Source organism: Podarcis pityusensis, assembly GCF_964106645.2.
Source record: "Podarcis pityusensis genome assembly, chromosome: 18".
Taxonomy (NCBI): domain Eukaryota; kingdom Metazoa; phylum Chordata; class Lepidosauria; order Squamata; family Lacertidae; genus Podarcis; species Podarcis pityusensis.
In genome coordinates, this window is record NC_138043.1 from 2,279,059 (window position 1) to 2,305,263 (window position 26,205).

General features: G+C 48.5%; 1 protein-coding gene across 1 annotated transcript; it reads left to right on the plus strand.

Moving 5' to 3' along the window:
- On the plus strand, positions 1–25,542 carry MFSD12 (major facilitator superfamily domain containing 12). The gene is made up of 10 exons (XM_080989011.1): positions 1–575; positions 11,281–11,491; positions 13,205–13,337; positions 15,411–15,608; positions 17,333–17,425; positions 18,985–19,077; positions 19,547–19,717; positions 20,764–20,858; positions 23,248–23,378; positions 25,082–25,542. The coding sequence occupies exons 1-10, from the start codon at positions 293–295 to the stop codon at positions 25,168–25,170; spliced, it is 1,497 nt and encodes a 498-aa protein (XP_080845137.1). The 5' UTR covers positions 1–292; the 3' UTR covers positions 25,171–25,542.
- The last annotated feature ends 663 nt before the right edge of the window (positions 25,543–26,205 follow it).

A 26,205-nucleotide genomic window follows, 5' to 3' on the forward strand; every position in this document is an offset into this window, starting at 1 on the left:
GAGGAGGCGCCGCGGAGATCTGCGCGCGGTGGTTGTGCCAGCCCGCTTGGGGGCGCCGCGGAACTGGCCAGCTGGACGCGCCTCCGACGCGCACGGGGGGTTTCCCGGAGCCCATAAAAGCCGGCCGGAGGACGCATGGCTGGACAGAGCCTCCCGCGCGTCCCGGCTCTCCCCTGCCTCCGCTGGGCTCCGTCCGGGCCCGCCCTGGACGCCCGCCTGCTCGGAAGCTGATGCGCCCTGCCCGTGCGCTTTTACGCGCGGCTGGTGCGCTTTTACGCGCGGCTGGGGCGCCATGGGAGACTCCCAGCGGCCGCCGCCGCCGGAGCCTTTGTCGGCGCGCTCCCGGCTCAGCTACTCGGTGGGGCACTTCCTCAACGACCTGTGCGCCTCGATGTGGTTCACCTACTTGCTGGTTTACTTCCACTCCATCCTGGGCTATAGCACCAGCCACGCGGGGGCGCTCTTGCTGGTGGGGCAAGTGGCCGACGGCATCTGCACGCCGCTGGTGGGCTACGAGGCGGATCAGGCCGGCGGCTGCGGGCGCTACGGGAGGAGGAAGTCGTGGCACTTGGCCGGTGAGCTTGCAGCGGTGCGGGAATGGTGGAGAGGGGTGGGAAGAGAGATCCAGAGAGGTGGGGGGGGGGGGTTGTTTGCAGGAAGAGCTGTGGCTTTGCATATATCTAGGAAAAGAGAGAGAGAGGCCCAGGGTGGACAGAACCGGCCTTGCCTGGGGCTTGCCAGATTCTCCTCCGCCCCAGCATCCTGCCTCTGACAGAGGACAGCTGAGCAGATCTCTTCCCGGCGTTTGATTATTTCATTTGTTTCCAAATGTGAGTTGGTTACATTGAAACCTCTCAAAGCCACTTAACAGCACTGGCATCAGTGACAAAAACAGCTTCACATTTTATTAAAAAATAAACTGCCCTTTTAAAATGTGGTTTTTTTGGGGGGGGGTTGGGTTGTTGTTTTAATTTTTATTAGGTATTTTGTGGCTTTATATCTAGATTTTATTCTCCGCCCTCAGAGCCCCGGGTGTATATAAATTCAATAAATAAAAATTTTATTGTTTATTTTACACACAAATTCCTACGAAGCAACTTGTGGCAACATCACAGTATGGTAAAGCACGTATTTAAAAATGCAATGTGGATTGGCAGTCTTAACAATTTTCAACCCAAGGCACTTAGTGTCTGGGATAAGGGTTGTGTTGTTATTGTTTTTTTAAAAAAAAGATCCTTCTCTTAAAAGGCTTTTAGCTCCCTTCATGTGGTACACTGTCCCTGGACATGAAGGGTTGATTTTAGATTACAGTGTTACCTCGGGTTAAGTACTTAATTCGTTCCGGAGGTCCGTTCTTAACCTGAAACTGTTCTTAACCTGAAGCACCACTTTAGCTAATGGGGCCTCCTGCTGCCGCCGCGCCGAGAGACCATGATTTCTGTTCTCATCCTGAAGCAAAGTTCTTAACCTGAAGCACTATTTCTGGGTTAGCGGAGTCTGTAACCTGAAGCGTATGTAACCCAAGGTACCACTGTATCTTGATAAATAGCCACTAAGTGCATCTGTGCTTTCCAAAAGAGTCATATGAGGTCAGGTCAGAAAGATCATCAAGTTCAGCGGTCCATTTTCCACTCCATGCTTCTTTGATATTTGCAAGCAGGACTTGAGGAATACAGCTGTGTTGGCTGGTTTGTTTGTTGTCCAGTGGTAGACTGCCATGGCTGGTGGAGGTTTATCTCTCTCAGGTGGGGCAAATGGTGAGAAAGGTGTCCTTGGAGTTGGGAGTCCAGCAGTCACAGTTGCTACCATTAAATGTAAAGGAACCCCTGACCATTAGGTCCAGTCATGGCCGACTCTGGGGTTGCGGTGCTCATCTCGTTTTACTGGCCGAGGGAGCCGGCATACAGCTTCCGGGTCATGTGGCCAGCAGGACTAAGCCGCTTCTGGCGAACCAGAGCAGCGCATGGAAACGCCGTTTGCCTTCCCGCCAGAGCGGTACCTATTGCTCTACTTGCACTTTGACGTGCTTTCGAACTGCTAGGTTGGCAGGAGCAGGGACCGAGCAACGGGAGCTCACCCCGTCGCGGGGATTCGAACCGCCGACCTTCTGATCGGCAAGTCCTAGGCTCTGTGGTTTAACCCACAGCGCCATCCGCGTCCCTTTTGCCCCCATTCCCTACCGCAATTCGAATCAATGGAGGAGATTACCTGCCGCAATTAAATTAATATTATTTAGAAACAGCGTTCCCTCCCAGAGTGTGGAATGCTTCTTTGATACGATACGATAATCTTTATTGCCATTGTCCCCTACAGAACAACGAAATTGAAAAAATCTACATCAGACATTCAGAAACCCACAAGCCTGCTAGCTATCCCATCTATCCCAGCCTGGTTAGCCCCCTAAAAACTCTGATACCCCATAATTAAATACAATATACTCCCATAGAGACTACCTTAAAGTAAAGATAAAGGGACCCCTGACCATTAGGTCCAGTTGTGGCCAACTCTGGGGTTGTGGCGCTCATCTCGCTTTACTGGCCGAGGGAGCCGGCGTACAGCTTCCGGGTCATGTGGCCAGCAGGACTAAGCAGCTTCTGGCGAACCAGAGCAGCACATGGAAACGCCATTTACCTTCCCGCCAGAGCGGTACCTATTTATCTACTTGCACTTTGACGTGCTTTCGAACTGCTAGGTTGGCAGAAGCAGGGACTGAGCAACGGGAGCTCACCCCATCGTGGGGATTCGAACCGCCGACCTTCTGATCGGCAAGCCCTAGGTTTAAAACCAAAATCGCATTTGGATAGAAACTGTTTCTCAGGCGGCTAGTCCTAGTCCTCTGGAATCAGGGATAAGGGAACACGGTGGCCATTCATACAGCCCCCATTCTCTTTACGTTAAACTTGAAAGCCTACAGTTGGTTAGAGCACGCCAAGGTCGCAGGTTCGATCACCGTACAGGACTGCTACATATTCCTGCATTTCAGGGGGTTGGGCTCGGATTTCTTCCAACTCTACAATTGTGTGATTCTATGTATGGGGGAAACTATGATCAGTTAAGTGCAATACGTGGTTCCAAGTTCCGCAAACTCTTGTGTCTGAGAGAGGGCCAGGGGCGCTCTCTAGGGCGGCTATTCATAACTCTTATAAAACATCTCACATCTCTTTTCTTTCGAAACCTGCACTTCCCCCTTCTTTGAGCTGTGCCTTGTAGGGAGACAACCCAGTTCCCTGACTCTTTGTTACATCACCTTGTTTAGAGGTTTGATACCTTGGCCCAAATCTTTCGCATCCATCGAGATCTGCTCCCTTTGCACCTTCGGGAAGAACCGGGCACCTCAGACATAATTATCTCTTCTTATCATTTGTTGTTTAGTCATTTAGTCGTGTCCGGCTCTTGGTGACCCCCTGGACCAGAGCACGCCAGGCCCTCCTGTCTTCCACTGCCTCCCGCAATTTGGTCAAACTCATGCTGGGAGCTTCGAGAACACTGTCCCACCATCTCGTCCTCCGTCGTCCCCTTCTCCTTGTGCCCTCCATCTTTCCCAACATCAGGGTCTTTTCCAGGGAGTCTTCTCTTCTCCTGAGGTGGCCAAAGTCTTGGAGCCTCAGCTTCAGGATCTGTCCTTCCAGTGAGCACTCAGGGCTGATTTCCTTCAGAATGGAGAGGTTTGATCTTCTTGCAGTCCATGGGACTCTCAAGAGTCTCCTCCAGCACCAGAATTCAAAAGCATCCATTCTTCGGCGATCAGCCTTCTTTATGGTCCAGCTCTCACTTCCATACATCACTGCTGGGAAAACCATAGCTTTAACTATACGGACCTTTGTGGGCAAGGTGATGTCTCTGCTTTTTAAGATGCTGTCTAGGTTTGTCATTGCTTTTCTCCCAAGAAGCAGGCGTCTTTTAATTTCGTGGCTGCTGTCACCATCTGCAGTGATCATGGAGCCCAAGAAAGTAAAGTCTCCCTTTCGCATCCATCAAGATCTCCTCCCTTTGCACCTTCAAGAAGAACTGGGCACTTCACACTTAATGATCTCCTCTTATCATAGAATCATCAAAGTGGAAGGGGTTCCCCAAAGGTCATCTAGCCCAACCCCCCTTGCAAGGCAGGAATCTCAGCTAAAGCATCCAAAACAGAGAGCCATCCAACCTCTGCTTAAAGACCTCCAAGGAAGGAGTGTCCGCCGCCTCCCATGGGAGACCGTTCCGCTGCCAAACAGCTCTTACTGTCGGAAAGTATTTTCCCGCACGTTTAGTCGCGGTCTCCTTTCTCGTCCCCAGAAGCCGCGGGTTCGAGTCCTGCCCTCCGGAGCAGGAGAAAACAAGCTGGCTCACATCTTCCACGTGGCGGGCCTTGAGATATTGGAAGATGGCTGTCATATCTCCTCTCAGTCTCCTCTTTTCCAGGAACATCCCCAGCTCCTTCGACCGTTCCTCATCAGGCATGGCTTCCAGAGCCTTGAACGTCTCCATTGCCCTCCTCTGCGCACTAGGCCACACTCCTGCCTGTGCTACCTGTGCAACCTTCCTTGGGTAATTTTTACCTGTCTGGTAAAGGTAGCGGTAAAGGGACCCCTGACCCTATTAGGTCCAGTCGTGGCCAACTCTGGGGTTGTGGCGCTCATCTCGCTTTATTGGTCGAGGGAGCCGGCGTACAGCTTCCGGGTCATGTGGCCAGCAGGACTAAGCCGCTTCTGGCGAACCAGAGCAGCGCACGGAAACGCCGTTGACCTTCCCGCCGGAGCGGTACCTGTTTATCTACTTGCACTTTGATGTGCTTTTGAACTGCTGGGCTGGCAGGAGCAGGGACCGAGCAACGGGAGCTCACCCCGTCATTGCGGGGATTCAAACCGCCGACCTTCTGATCAGCAAGTCCTGGGCTCTGTGGTTTAACCCACAGCGCCATCTCATGTAAAAACACGCTGATTCCTGGACCGTCCGCGGGCCAGATTGAGAAGGCGATTGGGCCGCCTCCGGCCGCCGGGCCTTAGGTTGCCTACCCCTGCTCTAGAGAGTTGGACCTGCCTGCCATAGGTGATCAGCAAGAGAGGCGCTTGTCTGCGATCTCATCCGCCAGATCCCTACTGCCTTTTACACTGAGCCTTGGTTTAGTTTAAGCATTAAATGTGCCGACTTTGTATGTTCCCGGCTGGAAGGACGTCGTTCCTGTTTACTCTCCGTTCTGATTCTCCAACTTCCTCCGTTTCCCCTTGCGCTGAACTCTTAGGAAAACCTGGCCAGTGGGGTCATAAATTGCTACTTCAGGGCTTTTTCGACATCTTTGTTGGGACGCTGTGTTCCAGCAAGAACAAGTGCAAGAGCTCCGCATGGCTTATCGCCGCTGCTTCCATTTGCGATGAGTCAGGTCGTTCTGAGAACCTGCGACAAAAGATCACTCAGTCCTGATCGTGTTCCCTCCGAAAGGAAGATCTTCCCTCTCTCCTAACGCTACAACTCGTGGGCATAAAAAACACAGAATTTAGGGCCCCCCAAAGGTCATCCAGTCCAACCCCCCTTTGCAATGCAGGAATCTCAGCTAAAGCAGCCATGACAGATAGCCACCCGACCTCTGCTTCAAGGAAAGAGAGTCCACCTCGCAAGGCAGTTGGGGCAGTTGGTTATGACCCCGGTCATACCTTATTTAAACGCTTGTTCGTTTGTACGCACCACTGCTCTCCAAACAATACGCCTTTGTCGCTGTTAATTGCACGGTGCGCTGTCTTCAAAGCCAATCGTGAGGCTTTGGGTTGACTCCTGCGTTCATTCTGCTCCAAGTAGACCCACCGAAAGGAACAGCCGCGACTCGCCGATTTTCAAAACGCCGGTGTGAGACACTATATGGCCTTCTGCGAAGGTTGGGCATACTGAACACAACTTCACACTTCCAGATCTGGCCCAATCCGGCCCGCGGACAGTCCAGGAATCAGCATGTTTTTACATGAGTAGAATGTGTCCTTTTATTTAAAATGCACCTCTGGGTTATTTGTGGGGCCTGCCTGGTGTTTTGACATGAGTAGAATGCGTGCTTTTGTTTAAAATGCAGCTCTGGGTTATTTGTGGGGCATAGGAATTCGTTCATTCCCCCCCCCCCCAAAAAAATATAGTCCAGCCACCCACGTGGTCTGAGGGACAGTGGACCAGCCCACGGCTGAAAAAAATTGCTGGGTTTACGTCTAAGCTAAACATGCTAGGGCCCCACTCTCTTAGGGGTGCCCAAAAAAATTAAAGCGGAAAAAACAACTGGATGTACATTTCCAAAATATAAGATAAAAAACAAATGAAATAAAACCTACATACAGCAACAGTGTTTTATGGTTCTGTAGGCTCCTATGGTGTACGTTATGGGTAGGCAAACTAAGGCCCGGGGGCCGGATCCAGCCCAATTGCCTTCTAAATCCGGGCCGTGGACAGTCCAGGAATCAGCGTGTTTTTACATGAGTAGAATGTGCCCTTGTATTTCAAATGCACCTCTGGGTTATTTGTGGGGCATAGGAATTCGTTCATTTTTTTATTATTTCCAAAATATATTCCGGCCCCCCACAAGGTCTGAGGGACAGGGGACTGGCCCCCTGCTGAAAAAGTTTGCTGACCCCTGGCATAAATAATATACACACTCTTGAATCAACAAAAATTTAAAAAAAACCAACCGTATGCAAATAATCTGTGAGTTTACACAAATTAAACTTAAGTTAAATTTATACAGCCTCTTTTCCCCCATCTTTTTACTAACATAAAGTAGACGTCCTATCGTTTCCCCATTCAAACTTTTCTCCTGGTGTTGTGTGTACTGATTGTTATTAACTTACTCTTTCTGTGTTTTCTGATACCTTCTTACAACAATTTGTACCCTTCTTTCTTAACAGTGACTATCAACAAGGGTCACTCAAATGTTGCCATAGGTATTGTAGCACTGTTATATTTCTGTAAATAACTCATATATATATATATATATCCCGTTACTGAAAGGGGTTGTTTGGTGGCTGGCTGCAATTTTCAACCTCCTCACAACCTCGGCAGCTGAGATTGGAGTTGGGTTGGTTTTTCTGGTGGGTGGCTGGTGGCCAAAGTCCCATCTCCTCAAGGCGATGAGTCCAGCTGGTCAAAAGTCACACGACCTCTGTTCACATGACCACAAAAACAGTGAGTCTGTGGGGCGGACTCTAGATGGGATACATCCCCTTCCTATTCGAGGGTCAGTCGGCCAGCGGCAAGTTAATAATAATAATAATAATTTATTATTTATACCCCGCCCATCTGGCTGGGTTTCCCCAGCCACTCTGGGCGGCTTCCAACAAAGTATTAAAATACAGTGGTCTGTTAAACATTAAAAGCTTCCCTAAACAGGGCTGCCTTCAGATGTTCAGGCTAGATCCTTATGTTTTACTCAAGAGTAGACCCCTTTGAAATGAACGGACGCAAGGAACTTGTGCCCTTTCATTTCACCGGGTCTGAGCTAGCCTTGGGTAGATTCGTGTACATGCAAAAACACCCCAATCTCTGCAAGACTATATGAGGTTTTACTCAGTGTTCGCCCTGCTCAGAGTAAACCCATTGAAACGAATGGCCGCGACTGACTTGGGTCCATTGTTGCCAATTACCATATTTTTTGCTCTATAAGACGCACCAGAGCATGAGACGCACCTAGTTTTTGGAGGAGGAAAACAAGAAGAAAAATATTCTGAATCTCAGAAGCCAGAACAGCAAGAGGGATCACTGCGCAGTGGAAGCAGCAATCCCTCTTGCTGTTCTGGCTTCTGGGATAGCTGCGCAGCCTGCATTCGCTCCATAAGACGCACACACATTTCCCCTTACTTTTTAGGAGGGAAAAAGTGAGTCTTATAGAGCAAAAAATACGGTAATTGGCTGAGGACTAGGAACTTAGTTTAACTTCGGGAAAGGACCCTAGAGAGCAGACCCGCTGACATGAACTAACGTCGGATCTGCAACCTAAAAGTTAACTGCTTTGTGCAGAATGCTGTCCTAGGCAGCTTGAATTTTACGGTTTTTTGGTTTTAATTTGTGGCGGTGAAAACCCCAGAAAATAATATCCTGTAGCAGAACGGTTGGCAGAGACACACAAACCTTGGAGGGGAGTGTTAGCTCTTGATAACGCCGTGTGTGTTTGCGAGGGGCAGATAACTCAGCGAAACTTTTTTCTCTTTTGAAAAGAGGAATTGGAAAGTACAGATGCTGTTTGCCTCAAACATCTGACTTTTCTTAGTCGCGCTGAAAAGTTCCCTTTTCTGACGAAACTGGCAAAAAGTGTATCATTGGTGGACTGTCTCCTTCCTGGTTTTGTTCCTTTCCCAAATCACAGGAGGCTGAATCATCAAAAAGCAAACAGATCCGCTTCCGAATTTTTCTGGTTTAAAGTGAATCTGGGGGCAGTGCTAGCTTGGGAAAGAGGGTCTTGTGACCGGAGGTGTGGGAAGACTTCTAAGGCTTTAGATAAGCAATGATCTCATAAAGAAGATGAGATTTTTTCTTCTTCAAAAAGGTGAACTTTACCCAGCACTGGGGGTGTTGGGGAATGAGGACACACGACCGAGCTACAAGCAATCGGCAAAGCGTTTTTGAATCCACTGGGAGATGTGTGTGGGCACATATGTCTGGATTTTAGCTTCATTTTGTGATGACATCTGTTGTTGTTGGTTAGTCGTTTAGTCGTGTCCAACTCTTGGTGACCCCCCTGGACCAGAGCACGCCAGGCCCTCCTGTCTTCCACTGCCTCCCCCAGTTTGGTCAAACTCATGCTGGTAGCTTCGAGAACACTATCCCACCATCTCGTCCTCTGTCGTCCCCTTCTCCTTGTGCCCTCCATCTTTCCCAGCATCAGGGTCTTTTCCTGGGAGTCTTCTCTTCTCCTGAGGTGGCCAAAGTCTTGGAGCCTCAGCTTCAGGATCTGTCCTTCCAGTGAGCACTCAGGGCTGATTTCCTTCAGAATGGAGAGGTTTGATCTTCTTGCAGTCCATGGGACTCTCAAGAGTCTCCTCCAGCACCAGAATTCAAAAGCATCCATTCTTCTGCGATCAGCCTTCTTTATGGTCCAGCTCTCACTTCCATACATCACTGCTGGGAAAACCATAGCTTTTACTATACGGACCTTTGTTGGCAAGGTGATGTCTCTGATGACATCTGTACAAAGGAAGAAAAACAGAAATCCATTTATTGTTTCAAATTTACTACCTTTATACCAAATTTATACCTGCAGCTATAATCATCATACATACATACATACATACAGTGCTACCTTGGTCTTCAAACAACTTGGAACCCAAACACTGCAAACCTGGAAGCAAGCGTTCCGGTTTGCGAATGTTTTTCGGAAGCCGAACGTCCTCCATTTTGAGTGTCACACTTCTCATTGGAGTGTTACGCTGAGGTCTGTTTTCGCTATTTATTTTGCGTTTTTGCGACTCTTTTTGATTTGTTCCTGTGACTGTGTAGAACTCAGTTCAGCCACTGATTGTGTATGTGACTGCAGTACATTATTGCTTTCATTTTATGGATCAACGGTCTCGTAAGATAGTAAAATTCATGTTAAATTGCAGTTTTAGGGGCCTGTTTCTAAAAGTCTGGAACGGATTAATCTGTTTTGCATGACTTTCTATGGGAAAGCACGCCTTGGTTTTGGAACGCTTTGGTTTTGGAACGGACCGGAACGGATAAAGTTTGAGAACCAAGAGACCACTGTACAGTCATAAAAGCTGTTGTAGGAAAATCCTTGGGCTCGCTTGGATTACCAAACGATTGCCAAAAGAGGAGCAAAACAGCAGCCAGTAGGCTTGATCTTTATTTGACAACTGTTGCAACAATTCTTTCACCCACCACATGGGAGAAGCAGGATGGAGCCCAGAACAAAGGATGGCTCCCACTTTTATCAGTTTTACAGAGATACCCACAACACACCTAAAATTACATCGTGAATACATCAAATGTTGGGAGGAAAACCTGATCATCAGGGCTTGCCCCTGCCACTCCCTCGACCTCCACCATACACCAATCGAGTGTTGCAAAAGAGATATTTACATGCCCCTGTTTCCCAGCCAAGTTAATCACACCCTTTTGTCTTGATCCTGGCTTGCTATTGTTTAAAACCAAAGTGCTGCACCAACAAGCACAAAACAACCCCTCTGCGGTGCCACAAATCCAACTCAGTGGTGTGAACGTTGGAAAATGTCGATCGCTTCTCCTATCTGGGCAGGAATCTTTCCACAAGGGCCGACATTGATGCTGAAATCCATCATCGCCTGAGCTCTGTGAGTACGGCTTTCTCACAATTGAAGCGCAGAGTGTTTGAGGACCGGGACATTCGCAGGAAAACCAAAATGTTTGTGATATAAACAGATTTACTTTTCCTTTTCACTTGTTTACAAAGCTATTGCACTGCCAACCTTACTGTATGCTTGTGAAATGTGGACCACTTATAAACGCCATTTCCAACTCCTTGAAAGATTCCATTAAAGGTGTCTCCGAAATATTTTACACATCCCCTGGGAAGACAGGCGAACGAATGCCAGTGTACTGGAAGAAGCAAAGGTCGCCAGTGTCAAAGCGATGATTCTTCAACATCAACTTCATTGGACTGCTCATGTTGTGCGGATGCCCAATTGCCTTCTTAATCCGGCCTGCAAACGATCCGGGAATCAGCGTGTTTTTACATGAGTAGAATGTGTCCTTTTATTTAAAATGTATCTCTGGGTTATTTGTGGGGCCTGCCTGGTGTTTTCACATGAGTAGAATGTGTGCTTTTCTTTAAAATGCATCTCTGGGTTATTTGTGGGGCATAGGAATTTGTTCATATTTTTTTCCAAAATATAGTCCGGCCCACCACATGGTCTGAGGGACGGTGGACTGACCCAAGGCTGAAAAAGTTTGCTGATCCCCTGGCTTAGGGCCTCATCAAACCTAAATCCAGCCCCGGATACCACTGTACAGTAGTACCTCGGATTACATACGCTTCAGGTTACACACTCCGCTAACCCAGAAATAGTGCTTCACGTTAAGAACTTTGCTTCAGGATAAGAACAGAAATCGTGCTCCGGTGGCGCAGCAGCAGCAGGAGGCCCCATTAGCTAAAGTGGTGCTTCAGGTTAAGAACAGTTTCAGGTTAAGTACGGACCTCCAGAACGAATTAAGTACTTAACCCGAGGTACCGCTGTATATATATTGAGCAGTCCGTAAGTGCTTGTTAAATAAACGGAGAGCATCTTTGCAGAGCCTGCTCCCAGTGTTTTAAAATGCCCCTTCCTTCTATCTCTCTCTTATTTCCTTCTCCTGTAGGTACCATCTGCGTCCTCCTGTCCTTCCCCTTCATTTTCAACCCTTGCCTGGGATGCTCAGAGAACACCCCCCAGTTTGCAGCCCTCATCTACTTCATCCCCTTCATCGTCATCTTCCAGTTCGGCTGGGCCGCCACCCAAATCTCCCACCTCTCTCTCATCCCGGAGCTTGTGGACAGTGATCATGGAAAAGTGGAGCTCACAGCCTTCCGGTGAGGCCTGGCGCTCAACCGAAGGACTTTCTCGCCCTGATCTGACCACAGTGATCCATGCGATGGTCACCTCCAGGCTTGACTACTGTAATTCGCTCTATGCGGGGCTGCCCTTGAAGCTGACCCAGAAACTCCAGCGGGTGCAGAATGCTGCAGCGAGGCTCCTCACGGGGTCCCTGCCGCGGGATCGCATCATTCATCCAGCGCTTTACCAACTGCACTGGCTCCCGGTGGAGTACAGGGTCAGGTTTAAGGTGCTGGTTTTGACCTTTAAAGCCTTATATGGCCTAGGACCCTCGTACCTATGGGACCGCCTCTCCCGGTACGCCCCGCGGAGGACCTTAAGGTCCACAAATGACTTTGGAGGTCCCAAGTCGCAAGGTGGTTAGGTTGGTCTCAACCAGAGCCAGGGCCTTTTCAGTACTGGCCCCGACTTGGTGGAATGCTCTGTCCCAAGAGACCAGGGCCCTGCGGGACTTGACATCTTTCCGCAGGGCCTGCAAGACAGAGCTGTTCCGCCTGGCCTTTGGTTTGGACTCTGTCTGACCCTTATGTTTCCCTCCCCTTATGGGGTTTTGATCTATGGGCTCCTATTAAAATGAGGCTGAATTTTAAATTGCATTTTAATTGGTCCCCCCCCCCCCATTATGTTTTTACTGTAATTTTACTGGTGTTAGCCGCCCTGAGCCCGTCTCTGGCCAGGTATAAATAAATTTTATTATTATTATTAAACTCCATCCATGAACTGCGCGATTCCTGACCACATCCTGGAGTGTCAACACAAGGGGGCTTGTGAAGACGGCGCAGCAGAGACTGTACTTTTTGAGAATACTAAGGAAAAACCATCTTCCGCAGAAACTGCTGCTTGCCTTCTATCACTGTGCCATTGAGAGCGTGCTCACTTATGGCTTATGTGTGTGGTACGGAAGCTGTACTACCCAGGACAGGATGGGGTTGTGCAGGGTTGTTAAGGCAGCAGAGAGCAGTGTTGGCTGCCCACTCTCCACCTTAGAGCAGATTTATGCCACAAGGTGCCATAGGAAGGCACTGGACATAGTAAAAGACCCATCGCATCCTGGTCACTGTCTCTTCGAGCTCTTGCCGTCGGGACGGAGATACAGGACGATGAAGACAAGAACGAGCCGTCTTAAGAACAGCTTCTTCTCCAGAGCGATCTCGGCCCTGAATGGGAAGCCCGGACTTTGAAAGTCATCTAATCTCCCTTGCTGTACAGTGGTGCCCCGCAAGACGAATGCCTCGCAAGACGGAAAACCCGCTAGACGAAAGGGTTTTCCGTTTTGGAGGTGCTTCTCAAAACGAATTTCCTATGTGCTTGCTTCGCAAGACAAAAATGTCTTGCGAGTTCCTGCGGGTTTTTTTTCCTTCCCCCCCCCTTTTTCCCAAGCCGCTAAACCGCTTATCAGCTGATCCGCTAAGCCCGCTAAGCCGCTAATACTGTAGCGCTAATCCGCTAAACCGCTAATGGGCTTGCTTCGCAAGACGAAAAAACCCGCAAGACGAAGAGACTCGCGGAACGGATTCTTTTCGTCTTGCGAGGCACCACTGTATTATACTGTATTGATTAATTAGAGTTTTTATGGAGCAGTCAAGTAATTTCGTTGTCCCCAAAGGGGGCAATGACAATAAAGATATTATTATTATTATTATTATTATTATTATTATTATTATTATCCTCTCCCGTGGCTTTTACAGGTATGCCTTCACCGTCATGGCTAACATCACCGTTTACGCAGCAGCCTGGCTCCTCCTTCACTTCCAGGTGGGCCACCGCGGGCAGCCAGAACAGAGTCACCACCTCGGCCGCCACGACATCCCCGTCTTTCGGGTGAGTGCAAGGAGGAAGCGGAACTGTGTGTCCGTTCCACCAGGGTCCTTAATTGCTTCTGGGCCTCTGATGATGATGGTGATGATGATAATAATATAACAACAACCAACAACAACAACAAATAATAATAACTAATAATAATAATTTATAATAATACAGTGGTACCTCAGGTTACATACGCTTCAGGTTACAGATGCTTCAGGTTACAGACTCCACTAACCCAGAAATAGTGCTTCAGGTTAAAAACTTTGCTTCAGGATGAGAACAGAAATTGTGCTCCGGCGGCACAGCGGCAGCAGGAGGCCCCATTAGCTAAAGTGGTGCTTCAGGTTAAGAACCGTTTCAGGTTAAGAATGGACCTCCGGAAGGAATTAAGTAGTAACCAGAGGTACCACTGTAATTTATAATACCCCACCCATCTGGCTGGGTTTCCTCAGCCGCTCTGGGCGGCTCTCAGCAGAATACAGTGCTACCTTGGGTTACATACGCTTCAGGTTACAGACTCGGCTAGCCCAGAAATAGTACCTCGGGTTGAGAACTTTGCTTCAGGATGAGAACAGAAATCGGGCGGCGGCAGCAGCGGGAGGCCCCATTAGCTAAAGTGGTACCTCAGGTTAAGAACAGTTTTAGGTTAAGAATGGACCTCCAGAACGAATTAAGTTCTTAACCCGAGGTACGACTGTATTAAAAACATGATAAAACATCAAAACATTAAAAGCTTCCCTAAACAGGGCTGCCTTCAGATGTCTTCTAAAAGCCAGATAGTTGTTTATTTCCTTGACATCTGACGGGAGGGTGCCACCACCAAGAAGGCCCTCTGCCAGGTTTGCTGTAAAGTCGCTTTTCACAGGGAGGGAACCGCCAGAAGGCCCTCGGGAGATGGACCCCGGTGTCTGGGCTGGACGATGGCAGTTCAGGTATACTGGGCCGAGGCCGTTTAGGGCTTTCAAGGTCAGCACCAACACTTTGAATTGTGCTCAGAAATGTCCTGGGAGCCAATGCAGATCTCTCAGGACCGGTGTTATGTGGTCTCGGCGGCCGCTCCCAGTCCCCAGTCTGGCTGCCACATTCTGGATTAGTTGTAGTTTCCGGGTCACCTTCAAAGGTAGCCCCACGTAGAGCGCATTGCAGTAGTCCAAGCAGGAGATAACCAGAGCATGCACCACTCTGGCCAGACAGTCTGCAGGCAGGGAGGGTCTCATCCTGTGTACCAGATGGAGCTGCCCTGGACACAGAATTGACCTGCGCCTCCATGGACAGCGGTGAGTCCAAAATGATTCCCAGGCTGCGCACCTGGTCCTTTGGGGGCACAGTGACCCCATTCAGGACCAAGGAGTCCCCCACACCTGCCCGCCCCCTGTCCCCCCAAAACAGTCCTTTTGTCTTGTCAGGATCCAACCTCAATCTGTTATCCGCCATCCATCCTCCAACCGCCTCCAGACACTCACACAGGTCCTTCACCGCCTTCACTGGTTCTGATTTAAAAGAGTTGTAGATCTGGGATCTCTGCAACTCCTTGCTACAGGATGGAGCTCAGTTGACAGGAAAGAAAGGGCCGTTTCCAGGAGTTTCTTGTGACAAAGGAAGATGGACCCTCCTTCCTTGTTTAGAGGCAGTTGGATCCCGAATGGCAGATATGTTAAATAGAAAGTCAAAGCCTCTTCTTGTCCTCTTGGAAGAAATTTAAAGGATATTTAGCTAAATATTGTGATACAAGATAAATTTGAAAATTCCTGGAAGTAATAAATAGGCTTAGGGTTAGAATAAGAATACGTGGCAGTCAATATTAAGGATTAGAATATTAATAAAGGAGAAGAGGTTAGTAAATGAAAGGAATCAATATAATTAGAAGTATGAATCTGGAGAACTGACATAATGAAATTCAGTCAGAGGGGATTTGAGGAAGTCACGTTCTCAATGTCATGAGAATTAGGTATTTGAAGAAACCATTTTTCTTTGTGTTTAGTTTATTGTGGTGTGTTTGTTATGACCTTTTTGTGAGAAATGTTGAAAATCAATAAATTTTTTGGAAAGAAAAAAAGTCAAAGCCTTTCTCTTCCCCCCCGAATTAAGAACCTGTCTCTGATCGTGGTGGGCATTGGCGCCATCACTTCGCTTCTCTTCCATCTTGGCACCAAAGAAAAGAGTGCCCCAGTTTCCAGGCTGCCGGATCCTGAGGAACGGACCCCTCTGTTGCCCCCGGACCGAAAAAGGCCCCCTAGGCCCCTGCTCCGCTGGAAACATTGGCTTTTGGAGCCTTCTTTCTACCAGGTGAGTTCAAGCGATGAGGGAGCAAGGAGATGGTTGGCCCCAGGCAGGTGACCGGGTCCCTATTGCCTTAGCCCCATGGGATATAGGGGGCCTAGCCCCAAATCCAGGATACTGAGGGCCTTCTGGTGATTCCCTCCCTGCGAGAAGCGAGGTTACAGGGAACCAGGCACAGGGCCTTCTCGGTGGTGGCGCCCTCCCATCAGATGTCAAGGAAATAAAGAACTATCTGACTTTTGGAAGACATCTGAAGGCGGCCCTGGTGCTGAACTTGAAAGCCCTAAATGGCCGTGTATCCCTGAAGGAGCGCCTCCACCCCCATCATCCAGCCCGGACACCTGGGTCCATCTCTGAGGGCCTTCTGGCAGTTCCCTCCCTGCGAGAAATGAAATTACAGGGAACCAGGCAGAGGGCCTTCTCGGTGGTGGCGCCTGCCCTGTGCAACGCCCTTCCATCAGATGTCAAGGAAATAAACAACTATCTGACTTTTGGAAGACACCTGAAGGCAGCCCTGTTTAGGGAAGATTTTAATGTTTGATGTATTTTGATATTTTGTTGGAAGCTGCCCAGAGTGGCTGGGGAAGCCCAGCCAGATGGGCGGGGTATAAATAATAAGTTATTGTTATTGTTATTGTTATTATTATTAGCCCAATAAAGCTGATCTTTGTGTGGTTAACTATTGAGATCCACCTCTTTCACAGATGGGCTGTCTGGAGGATACAGTCATACTTCTTGTTACGTCCGCTTCAGGTTATGTTTTTTCAGGATACGTCCTGCGGTGACCCGGAAGTAACGGAACGGGTTACTTCCGGGTTTCGCCGCTCGCACATGCGCAGATGCTCAAAATAATGTCGTGCGTGGAAGTGGCGAATCGCGGGTCACGTTCTGCTCATGTTGCGAACGGGACTCTGTACAGTTTGGGTTATTCTGTTCCTAAAATTCTGGTGTGTTTTTTAAACATCCTTTTCAGTTCATTATATATCATTTCTCAGTAAACTTTAACCTCTCTACAGTGGTCCCTTGGTTCTCAAACGCCTTGGTACTCAAACAACTTGGAACCCAAACACTTCAAACCCGGATGTAAGCATTCCAGTTTTCGAACTTTTTTTGGAAGCTGAACGTGATCCGTTTTGAGTGTTGCGCTTCCAATTTGAGTGCCACACTTTTCCGTGTATAAGACTAGGTTTTTTTTACTTACAAATTATGTGGGAAAACTGCGGGTCGTCGTTATACACGGGGCAATCTCCCCCCCTATTTTCTTAAATTGGAGTCCCTAAAAATTGGGAGCATCTTAAAGGTAAAGGTAAAGGGACCCCTGACCATTAGGCCCAGTCGTGGCCGACTCTGAGGTTGCGGCGCTCATCTCGCTTTACTGGCCGAGGGAGCCGGCGTCCAGCTTCCGGGTCATGTGGCCAGCAGGACTGACCCGCTTCTGGCGAACAAGAGCAGCACACGGAAACACCGTTTACCTTCCCGCCGGAGTGGTACCTATTTATCTACTTGCACTTTGAGGTGCTTTCGAACTGCTAGGTTGGCAGGAGCAGGGACTGAGCAATGGGAGCTCACCCCATCGTGGGGATTCGAACCACCGACCTTCTGATCAGCAAGTCCTAGGCTCTGTGGTTTAACCCACAGCGCCCCCCGCGTCCCAGGGAGTATCTTATACACAGAAAAATACAGTATATAATAATCCTCCCTTGACTGTCTCTCCTCTTCTTTCTTTCCAGGTGGCAATGTTGTATATGGCCACACGGCTCATCGTCAACCTCTCCCAAACCTACATTGCGATGTACCTCACCAATTCACTCATGCTCCCTAAGGTGAGTCCGACTGGAGGCAGGCTTGAGGATTGAAGCATCCTTCACCTGGTTGCTAAGGCAACCGGCTCCTGAGGATGCGAGGGACCAATTTCATTTTCCCCCCCAAATTTTTTTTATTGGTTTTCCAAATTTATAACATAAAAGAAAAAGATTACAATACAAAAAACAAACAGACAGACAGACAAACATTTATCCTAACTTTTATAATCCCACTTTTGTTAGGTGACTTCCTTGAATGCCCTTAGCCGACTTTCCATCTAACTCATTGTAGCAGTTTTCTAATACTATTTTCAAATAAAATTAACTTCAATTAACATCTTTTCATATTAACTTCTATCCACAGGGTTATGCAATTGTAACATATTCCACTCCTAAACCAATCATTGCTTAATGTGGATTACGAAATTGTTGCTAATATTTTGGCCGATAGGTTGAAGAAGGTTCTGTCAGATTATATTCACAAGTTCTGCCTGGACATATGAAAGAGAATGTTAGGAATATAATCAACATTTTGCAAAGATTAGAAGTTCAAGGGACCAATTTCAAAACACACAGACACACCCCAGGCTCTCTTGTGGGGTTACAGAAATCTAGCTGTTTTTGGAGCAGGATTTGCCAATCAGGGGAGATTTGCAGAGGGTTGCCACACATGCATGGCGCCAGTGGTTTGCCATTTCTGGCGACATCTCATGAGAGACCCCCAAAATCTCCCAGGGGCTTCTGAGACCCCGGTAAGCGAGGCTCTTGTGAGCTCTCGTTGGAAGCCGCTGTTTTTCTCATGAGGTGGCAGTTAAGTTCTGCCTCAGTCTGGACGGTCCGGTCTGATAGATATAATTATAATATAATTTATCATTTATACCCCGCCCATCTGGCTGGGTTTCCCCAGCCACTCTGGGCGGCTCCCAACAAAATATTAAAAACACGACAAAACATCAAACATTAAATACTTCCCTAAACAGGGCTGCCTTCAGATGTCTTCTAAAAGTCAGGTATCTCCTTGACATCTGACGGGAGGGAGGGCGTTCCACGGGGCGGGCGCCACCACCGAGAAGGCCCTCTGCCTGGTTCCCTGTAACTTCGCTTCTCGCAGGGAGGGAACTGCCAGAAGGCCCTCAGGAGATGGACCCAGGTGTCCAGGCTGGACGATGGGGGTGGAGACGCTCCTTCAGGGATACTGGGCCGTTTAGGGCTTTCAAGGTCAGCACCAACACTTTGAATTGTGCTTGGAAACGTCCTGGGAGCCAATGTAGGTCTTTCAGAACTGGGGTTATAGGGTCTCAGCAGCCGCTCCCAGTCCCCAGTCTGGCTGCCGTATTCTGGATTAATTGCAGTTTCCGGGTCACCTTCCAAGGCAGCTCCACGGAGAGCGCATTGCAGTAGTCCAAGCAGGAGATAACCAGAGCATGCACCACTCTGGAGAGACAGTCTGCGATCAGGGAGGGTCTCATCCTGCATACCAGATAGAGCTGGGAGACGGCTGGTCCTGGTTTTCAGCTCTTCCTCCTCCAGAGATAACAGAGTCCATCCCATTTTTTCCCCTGACTCTTGCCTTCCTGCAGAGGTTCATCGCCACGATTCCCCTAGTGATGTACATTAGCGGCTTCCTCTCCTCATTTCTGATGAAGACTGTGAACAAGAAGATTGGCAGAAACGTGAGTAGCTCACATGCAGCTCTGGGTTATTTGTGGGGCCTAGGAATCCGTTCATTATATTTACCGTATTTTTCGCTCTGTAAGACGCAGCAAACCACAAGACGCACCTAGTTTTTGGAGGAGGAAAACAAGAAGAAAAATATTCTGAATCTCAGAAGCCAGAACAGCAAGAGGGATCGCTGCGCAGCGAAAGCAATGATCCCTCTTGCTGTTCTGGCTTCTGGGATAGCTGTGCAGCCTGCATTTGCCCCATAAGACACACACACATTTCCCCTTACTTTTTAGGAGGGAAAAAGTGAGTCTTATAGAGCAAAAAATACGGTATTTCAAAATAGAGTCTGGCCCCCTAAAAGGTCTGAGGGACAGTGGACCGGCCCCCTGCTGAAAAAGTTTGCTGACATCTGGTCTAGTGTTTTTCTTCCCCTCTATAATTTTTCAAAATCTCTTCTTTTCTCTCCTTTATGTTTAGCTCACCTACTTCGTGGGCTTGCTAATCATCCTGGCGTTTGCTTCCTGGGTGGCTTTGGCTGAAAGAATCGGCGTGGAGATCTATGGGGCAGCCGTCCTCTTGGGCACCGGTTCGGCCACAATCCTGGTAACCTCTCTCTCCATGACGGCCGACCTCATCGGCAGCAACACAGTACGTAATGTGGGCATGCGCAGAACGCACGGGTGATCTTGCCAGGGAAACACGCACACATACATCACCAGTATGCGGATGATACCCAGCTCTACCTCTCTTTTAAATCAGAACCAGTGAAGGTCCTGTGTGAGTGTCTGGAGGCGGTTGGAGGAGGGATGGCGGCTAACAGATTGAGGTTGAATCCTGACAAGACAGAAGGACTGTTTTTGGGGGACAGGGGGCGGGCGGGTGTGGGGGACTCCCTGGTTCTGAATGGGGTCACTGTGCCCCTGAAGGACCAAGTGTGCAGCCTGGGAGTCATTTTGGACTCACAGCTGTCCATGGAGGTGCAGGTCAAATCTGTGTTCAGGACAGCTGTTTACCAGGTCCATCTGGTATGCAGGATGAGACCCTTCCTGCCCGCAGACTGCCTCGCCAGAGTGGTGCATGCTCTGGTTATCTCCCGCTTTGACTACTGCCATGCGCTCTCTGTGGGGCTACCTTTGAAGGTGACCCAGAAACTCACTAGAGCAGGCATCCCCAAACTTGCACTTTATATAGTAAGGTAAAGGGACCCCTGACCATTAGGTCCAGTCGTGGCCGACTCTGGGGTTGCGGCGCTCATTTCGCTTTATTGGCCGAGGGAGCCAGCGTCCAGCTTCCGGGTCATGTGGCCAGCATGACTAAGCCGCTTCTGGCAAACCAGAGCAGCGCACGGAAACGCCGTTTACCTTCCCCCCAGAGTGGTACCTATTTATTTACTTGCACTGGTGTGCTTTCGAACTGCTAGGTTGGCAGGAGCAGGGATCGAGCAACGGGAGCTCACCCCGTCATTGCGGGGATTCGAACCGCCGACCTTCTGATCGGCAAGCCCTAGGCTCTGTGGTTTAACCCACAGCGCCACCCGCGTCCCTTATTATAATTATAATTATGTCATAAATTATTCCATTCCATCTTCCTAACACACTTTACAGTACATTTCGAATTATAGCTATTTTAAATTCTGTGTGTATGTACGTCGAGCTTTCCTGGAGCCCAAATGGCAATCTTGTTTTCTCCAATAGCACAGTGGTGCGTTCGTCTACGGAGCCATGAGCTTCACAGATAAAGTCGCCAATGGAGTGGGCGTGATGATCATCCAGAACTTGCACCCGTGCCCGTAAGTAGGAATGTTACCAGCTGAAGCCGCAAACCGTAACATAACAGTATGCAGCAATTGCAGGGTGCAAGACGCTTTGCTCCTGGTGAGAGCAATTCTGAGAAGGAACAGCTCTTAGATAATAAACTTGATTTGAAATAGGCGTATAATAATTTCGATCTCAACTTGGTCACTGTATTTTTCGCTCTATAAGACGCACCAGACCACAAGACGCACCTAGTTTTTGGAGGAGGAAAACGAGAAAAAAAATATTCTGAATCTCAGAAGCCAGAACAGCAAGAGGGATCACTGCGCAGTGAAAGCAGCAATCCCTCTTGCTGTTCTGGCTTCTGGGATAGCTGCGCAGCCTGCATTCGCTCCATAAGACACACACACATTTCCCCTTACTTTTTAGGAGGGGAAAAGTGAGTCTTATAGAGCAAAAAATACGGTATTTATCATTTTGATGCAAGCCATTTAAATGCTTTGCCGATTCGGCCGAGGATTTTACATATGTTAAGTGATGAACTAATATGTTTAATTCCATAAGGTGAAGATCTAAGGATGTTAATGTTTAAGATACATTTTATAAGAACTGCGATTTGGAAAACCGTTAAAAGGATATGCAATGAAATTCAACCAAGGGGAAGCGAGGAAGTCACTTAGCAAAGTTAATAAGTGTAATTTTTAATAAGGCTATGATTTATGTTTGTCTTATGTGTTTGTTTGTTTGTTTGTTTATAATATTGTGAAAGCCAATTTAAAAATTAAAAAATAAATAAATAAATGCTTTGCCGATTAAGTGGTATGGTGGTTGCCGAACGGAATCCGTGATCGTTTTAATGTTTTCATACACTGCAAACTGCTTTGAGTTTTTTCTTAAAAGTATAAAGCGATGTCGAAATTAAATAAGTAAACCGGCCGAAAACCTAGGCGTGGCTTCCGATTGGCTGCGGGAGCTTCCCGCACTCATCCGGAAGCCGCGTGGGACGTTTGGCTGCCGAAAATTGTTCACGAACCGGAACGATCGCTTCTGGATTCGCAGCATTCAGGGAACCAAAACGTTCGAGTCGCAAGCTGTCCGTCAAGCGAGGGATGACTGTACAGTGGTGCCTCGCAAGACGAAATCCGTTCCGCGAGTCTCTTTGTCTTGCGGTTTTTTCGTCTTGCGAAGCACGGCTGTTAGCGGCTATTAGTGGCTTAGCGGCTATTAACGGCTTAGCGGCTTAAAGAAAAAGGAAACAAACTCGCAAGAACTCGCAAGACGTTTCGTCTTGCGAAGCAAGCCCATAGGGAAATTCATCTTGCGGAACGACTCAAAAAACGGAAAACTCTTTGGTCTTGCGCGTTTTTCGTCTTGCGAGGCATTCATCTTGCGAGGTACCACTGTACATCGTTTCCCAGGAAGCTATCGCCTGGCTTGTTGGCTGCTTCCGGTTCTGTACGCAAGAGATCTCCCGGGAATTTGGCCCGAAGTCACTCTTCCTTTAACAGGTTGGAGGTTGGAGGATGGATGGCGGCTAACAGATTGAAGTTGAATCCTGACAAGACAGAAGGACTGTTTTGGGGAGACAGGAGGCGGGCAGGTGTGGAGGATTCCCTGGTCCTGAATGGGGTCACTGTGCCCCCGAAGCACCAGGTGCGCAGCCTGGGAGTCATTCTGGACTCACAGCTGTCCATTGAGGCGCAGGTCAATTCTGTGTCCAGGGCAGCTCCTTCTGGTACTCAGGATGAGACCATCCCTGCTTGCGCACTGTCTGGCCAGAGTGGTGCATGCTCTGGTTATCTCCCGCTTGGACTACTGCCATGCGCTCTCCGTGGGGCTACCTTTGAAGTTGACACAGAAACTGCAACTAATCCAGAATGCGGCAGCTGGACTGGGGACTGGGAGTGGCCACCGAGACCATATAACACCGGCCTTGAAAGACCTACATTGGCTCCCAGTACGTTTCCGGGCACAATTCAAAGTGTTGGTGCTGACCTTTAAAGCCCTAAACGGCCCAGTATCCCTGAAGGAGCATCTCCACCCCCATCGTTCTACCCGGACACTGAGGTCCAGCACCGAGGGCCTTGTGGCGGTTCCCTCCCTGCGAGAAGCCAAGTTACAGGGAACCAGGCAGAGGGCCTTCTCGGTGGTGGCACCCTCCCTGTGGAACGCCCTCCCACCAGATGTCAAAAAGAACAACAACTACTGGACTTTTAGAAGACATCTGAAGGCAGCCCTGTTTAGGGAAGCTTTTAATGTTTGAGGTATTACAGTATGTTAATATTTTTTGGGAAGCTGCCCAGAGTGGCTGGGGAAGCCCAGCCAGATGGGTGGGGTATAAATAATAAATTATTATTATTATTATTATTATTATTATTATTAACAAGCCCCTATTGCCTTCCCCTTTTCCTTCTCTCTCCCCAGGACGGAACACTGTTGCGGCAACTGCGTTCCCTTTTACCGTTGGGTGATGGTGGCCGTCACCGGAGGAATGGCTGTCGTCGCCACCCTGGGCCTTGCCTGCATAATGATTTGGCCCATCCGCGTCCGGTTCCGTAAGTCGGGTTTCGTTTTGCCTTGGGGGGCGGGGAGACGGGGACCCGGCTGGCCAAAGAGGTGTCCCCTCAGAACGAACGAATGATTTTTTTATTTGTTACAAGTAGGTAGCCGTGTTGGTCTGCCGTAGTCGAAACAAAATAAAAATAAAAAATTCCTTCCAGTAGCACCTTAAAGATAAAGGGACCCCTGACCATTAGGTCCCGTCGTGGCCGACTCTGGGGTTGCGGCGCTCATCTCGCTCTACTGGCCGAGGGAGCCGGCGTACAGCTTCCGGGTCATGTGGCCAGCAGGACTAAGCCGCTTCTGGCGAACCAGAGCAGCGCACGGAAACACCGTTTACCTTCCCGCCGGAGTGGTACCTATTTATCTACTTGCACTTTGATGTGCTTTCGAACTGCTAGGTGGGCAGGAGCAGGGACCGAGCAACGGGAGCTCACCCTGTCATTGCGGGGATTCGAACCGCCGACCTTCTGATCGGCAAGGCCTAGGCTCTGTGGTTTAACCCACAGCGCCACCCACGTCCCAGGTAGCACCTTAGAGACCAACTAAGTTTATTGGTATGAGCTTTTGTGTGCATGCACACTTCTTCAGATTCTTTTATTTGCGTCAGCCAACAGCCATAGCAATAAAACAACAATACGATACGCAAAGAATAGAAATAAAAAGTCAGTCATATACAATACATTTTTGGGGTTTTGAATCAATAGTGGATCTTATTCTGATTGCCCCAGCGAAAGACCTTGCCACCTTTGCCATCACCTGCTCCTCTTGGTCTGCCCAGAGAAAGGACACTGGGGCAGTGGGCTGGGCGACCGGGAATGGACGATAAAAGAGGGGTGATAATCTCATTCCTCAAGTCTTTGTAAAGAGGGCAAGCCAGAGGGGCGTGCGCCACCGATTCAGGATTGCCGTCTCCACAGGGACGTTTTTCGTGTGGAATCTGTTGGAATCGTCCCACGAATCCATCCGAGGGCAAGACATTCAATCTCGCGAGAGTCAAAGCGTGTTTATATTTTAGCATGACTGAGCCGCTTCTGGTGAAACCAGAGCAGCGCACGGAAATGCCGTCTACCTTCCTATATACTAATATCTGAGGTCAATTTCGGATAGTCCAAATAGCTTCAGGATGATTCTCCTGTACTATTTCAGTGGTTTATATACTTATGTATGTGTTTGCTTTGTACATTTATGAACATTTATTTTATATTTTATATATATATATATATATATATATATATATATATATATATATGACATGACCTTCAAAGGTAAAGGTAAAGGGACCTCTGACCATTAGGTCCAGTCGTGGCCGACTCTGGGGTTGCGGCGCTCATCTCGCTTTGTTGGCCGAGGGAGCCGGCGTACAGCTTCCGGGTCATGTGGCCAGCAGGACTAAGCTGCTTCTGGTGAACCAGAGCAGCGCACGGAAACGCCGTTTCCCTTCCCGCCGGAGCGGTACCTATTTATCTACTTTCACTTTGACGTGCTTTTGAACTGCTAGGTGGGCAGGAGCAGGGACCGAGCAACGGGAGCTCACCCCGTCATGGGATTCGAACCGCCGACCTTCTGATCGGCAAGCCCTAGGCTCTGTGGTTTAACCCACAGCGCCACCCGCGTCCCTATACATGACCTTAGAGTTCCTATAACAAAACTTAAATGAACAGTTTCAGCGATCTTTGTTTCTCGCTTCTTCCTGCAGATGATGTCTCCGTTTCTGGACTGGCCGGCACGCGATCCAGGGAACTCGGAAACTCCGAAGGCGGCGAAAATCCTGGTGTCGTCAACTGAGGCTCTGTTTCCTTTGGAAGGGGAGCGAACCAGAAGACACCACGGCAGGGAAGACCCAAAGACTGGGCTGCCCTCCCCTCGATCCCACTGGGTCCTTCTTGAGAATTGGGACCATTCGCAACTCTTTCCTTTTCCCCCTCCTTGCACATTTTGCACAGTTCCGTCTCGACACCCGCCCTGCCCTTCCTTTTCCACGTCGAACACAAAAGTTACTAGACCTCATGAAGACATTCTCCACTGACCCAGTCCCTATCTTCCCTGCCCTCACCACATCAGACCACTTTTATATACATATATAAATATAAATCTACTTGTATATAAGAATTATAAATAAAGGTGTGTGTTTTTATTAAAAAAGAAAAGAAAAAGGAAGTTTAAGTAAAGCTGTTTCTTTTATGTCTGTCTCTTCGCTAAGTCATAAAACCTGGACGTTGAAGCCAGTGTCGTTGTTTTAGTTTATATCTATATATTTCGCTTTATTGATTCCAAAAAGAAAACAGTCAACGAAAAGACTTGTAACACATTACAAAAAGATATAATGGTTTCATAATACGTGTCTTCTATGGCATGGGGAGGCATCCCTAAGGCCCGGGGGCCGGATCCTGCCCAATCGCCTTCTCAGTCCGGCCCGTGGACAGTCCGGGAATCAGCTTGTTTTTACATGAGTAGAATGTGTCCTTTTCTTTAAAATGCATCTCTGGGTTATTTGTGGGGCATAGGAATTCGTTCATTATATTTTTCGGTTCATTTGTTTTTTGACTGCGGAACCCAGTTCAGCTACTGATGGATTGATTGATTGTGCAACTGTGGAAATGGATAAAAGCCCCCCATCCAAACAATGACTATCATCAGTACAGGTAAGGAAAAAATAATAATTTTAATTCTTATCATATACATACTGTCTTGTTTATTTTATAGTGCAGTACATTGATTATTGCTTTCATTTTATGGCTCTCGTTAGATAGTAAAATTCATGTTAAATTGCTGTTTTAGGGGTTGTTTAATTTAAAAGTCTGGAACGGATTAATCCGTTTT

What these genes read in the sequence shown, in the direction of transcription:
- MFSD12 (XM_080989011.1), top strand. Translation starts at nt 293, where the DNA reads ATGGGAGACTCCCAGCGGCCGCCGCCGCCGGAGCCTTTGTCGGCGCGC. An exon ending in ACAAGAAGATTGGCAGAAAC is followed by an intron (nt 19,078 to 19,546) that starts GTGAGTAGCTCA and finishes CTTTATGTTTAG; the next exon opens with CTCACCTACTTCGTGGGCTT. An exon ending in GCCCATCCGCGTCCGGTTCC is followed by an intron (nt 23,379 to 25,081) that starts GTAAGTCGGGTT and finishes TTCTTCCTGCAG; the next exon opens with ATGATGTCTCCGTTTCTGGA.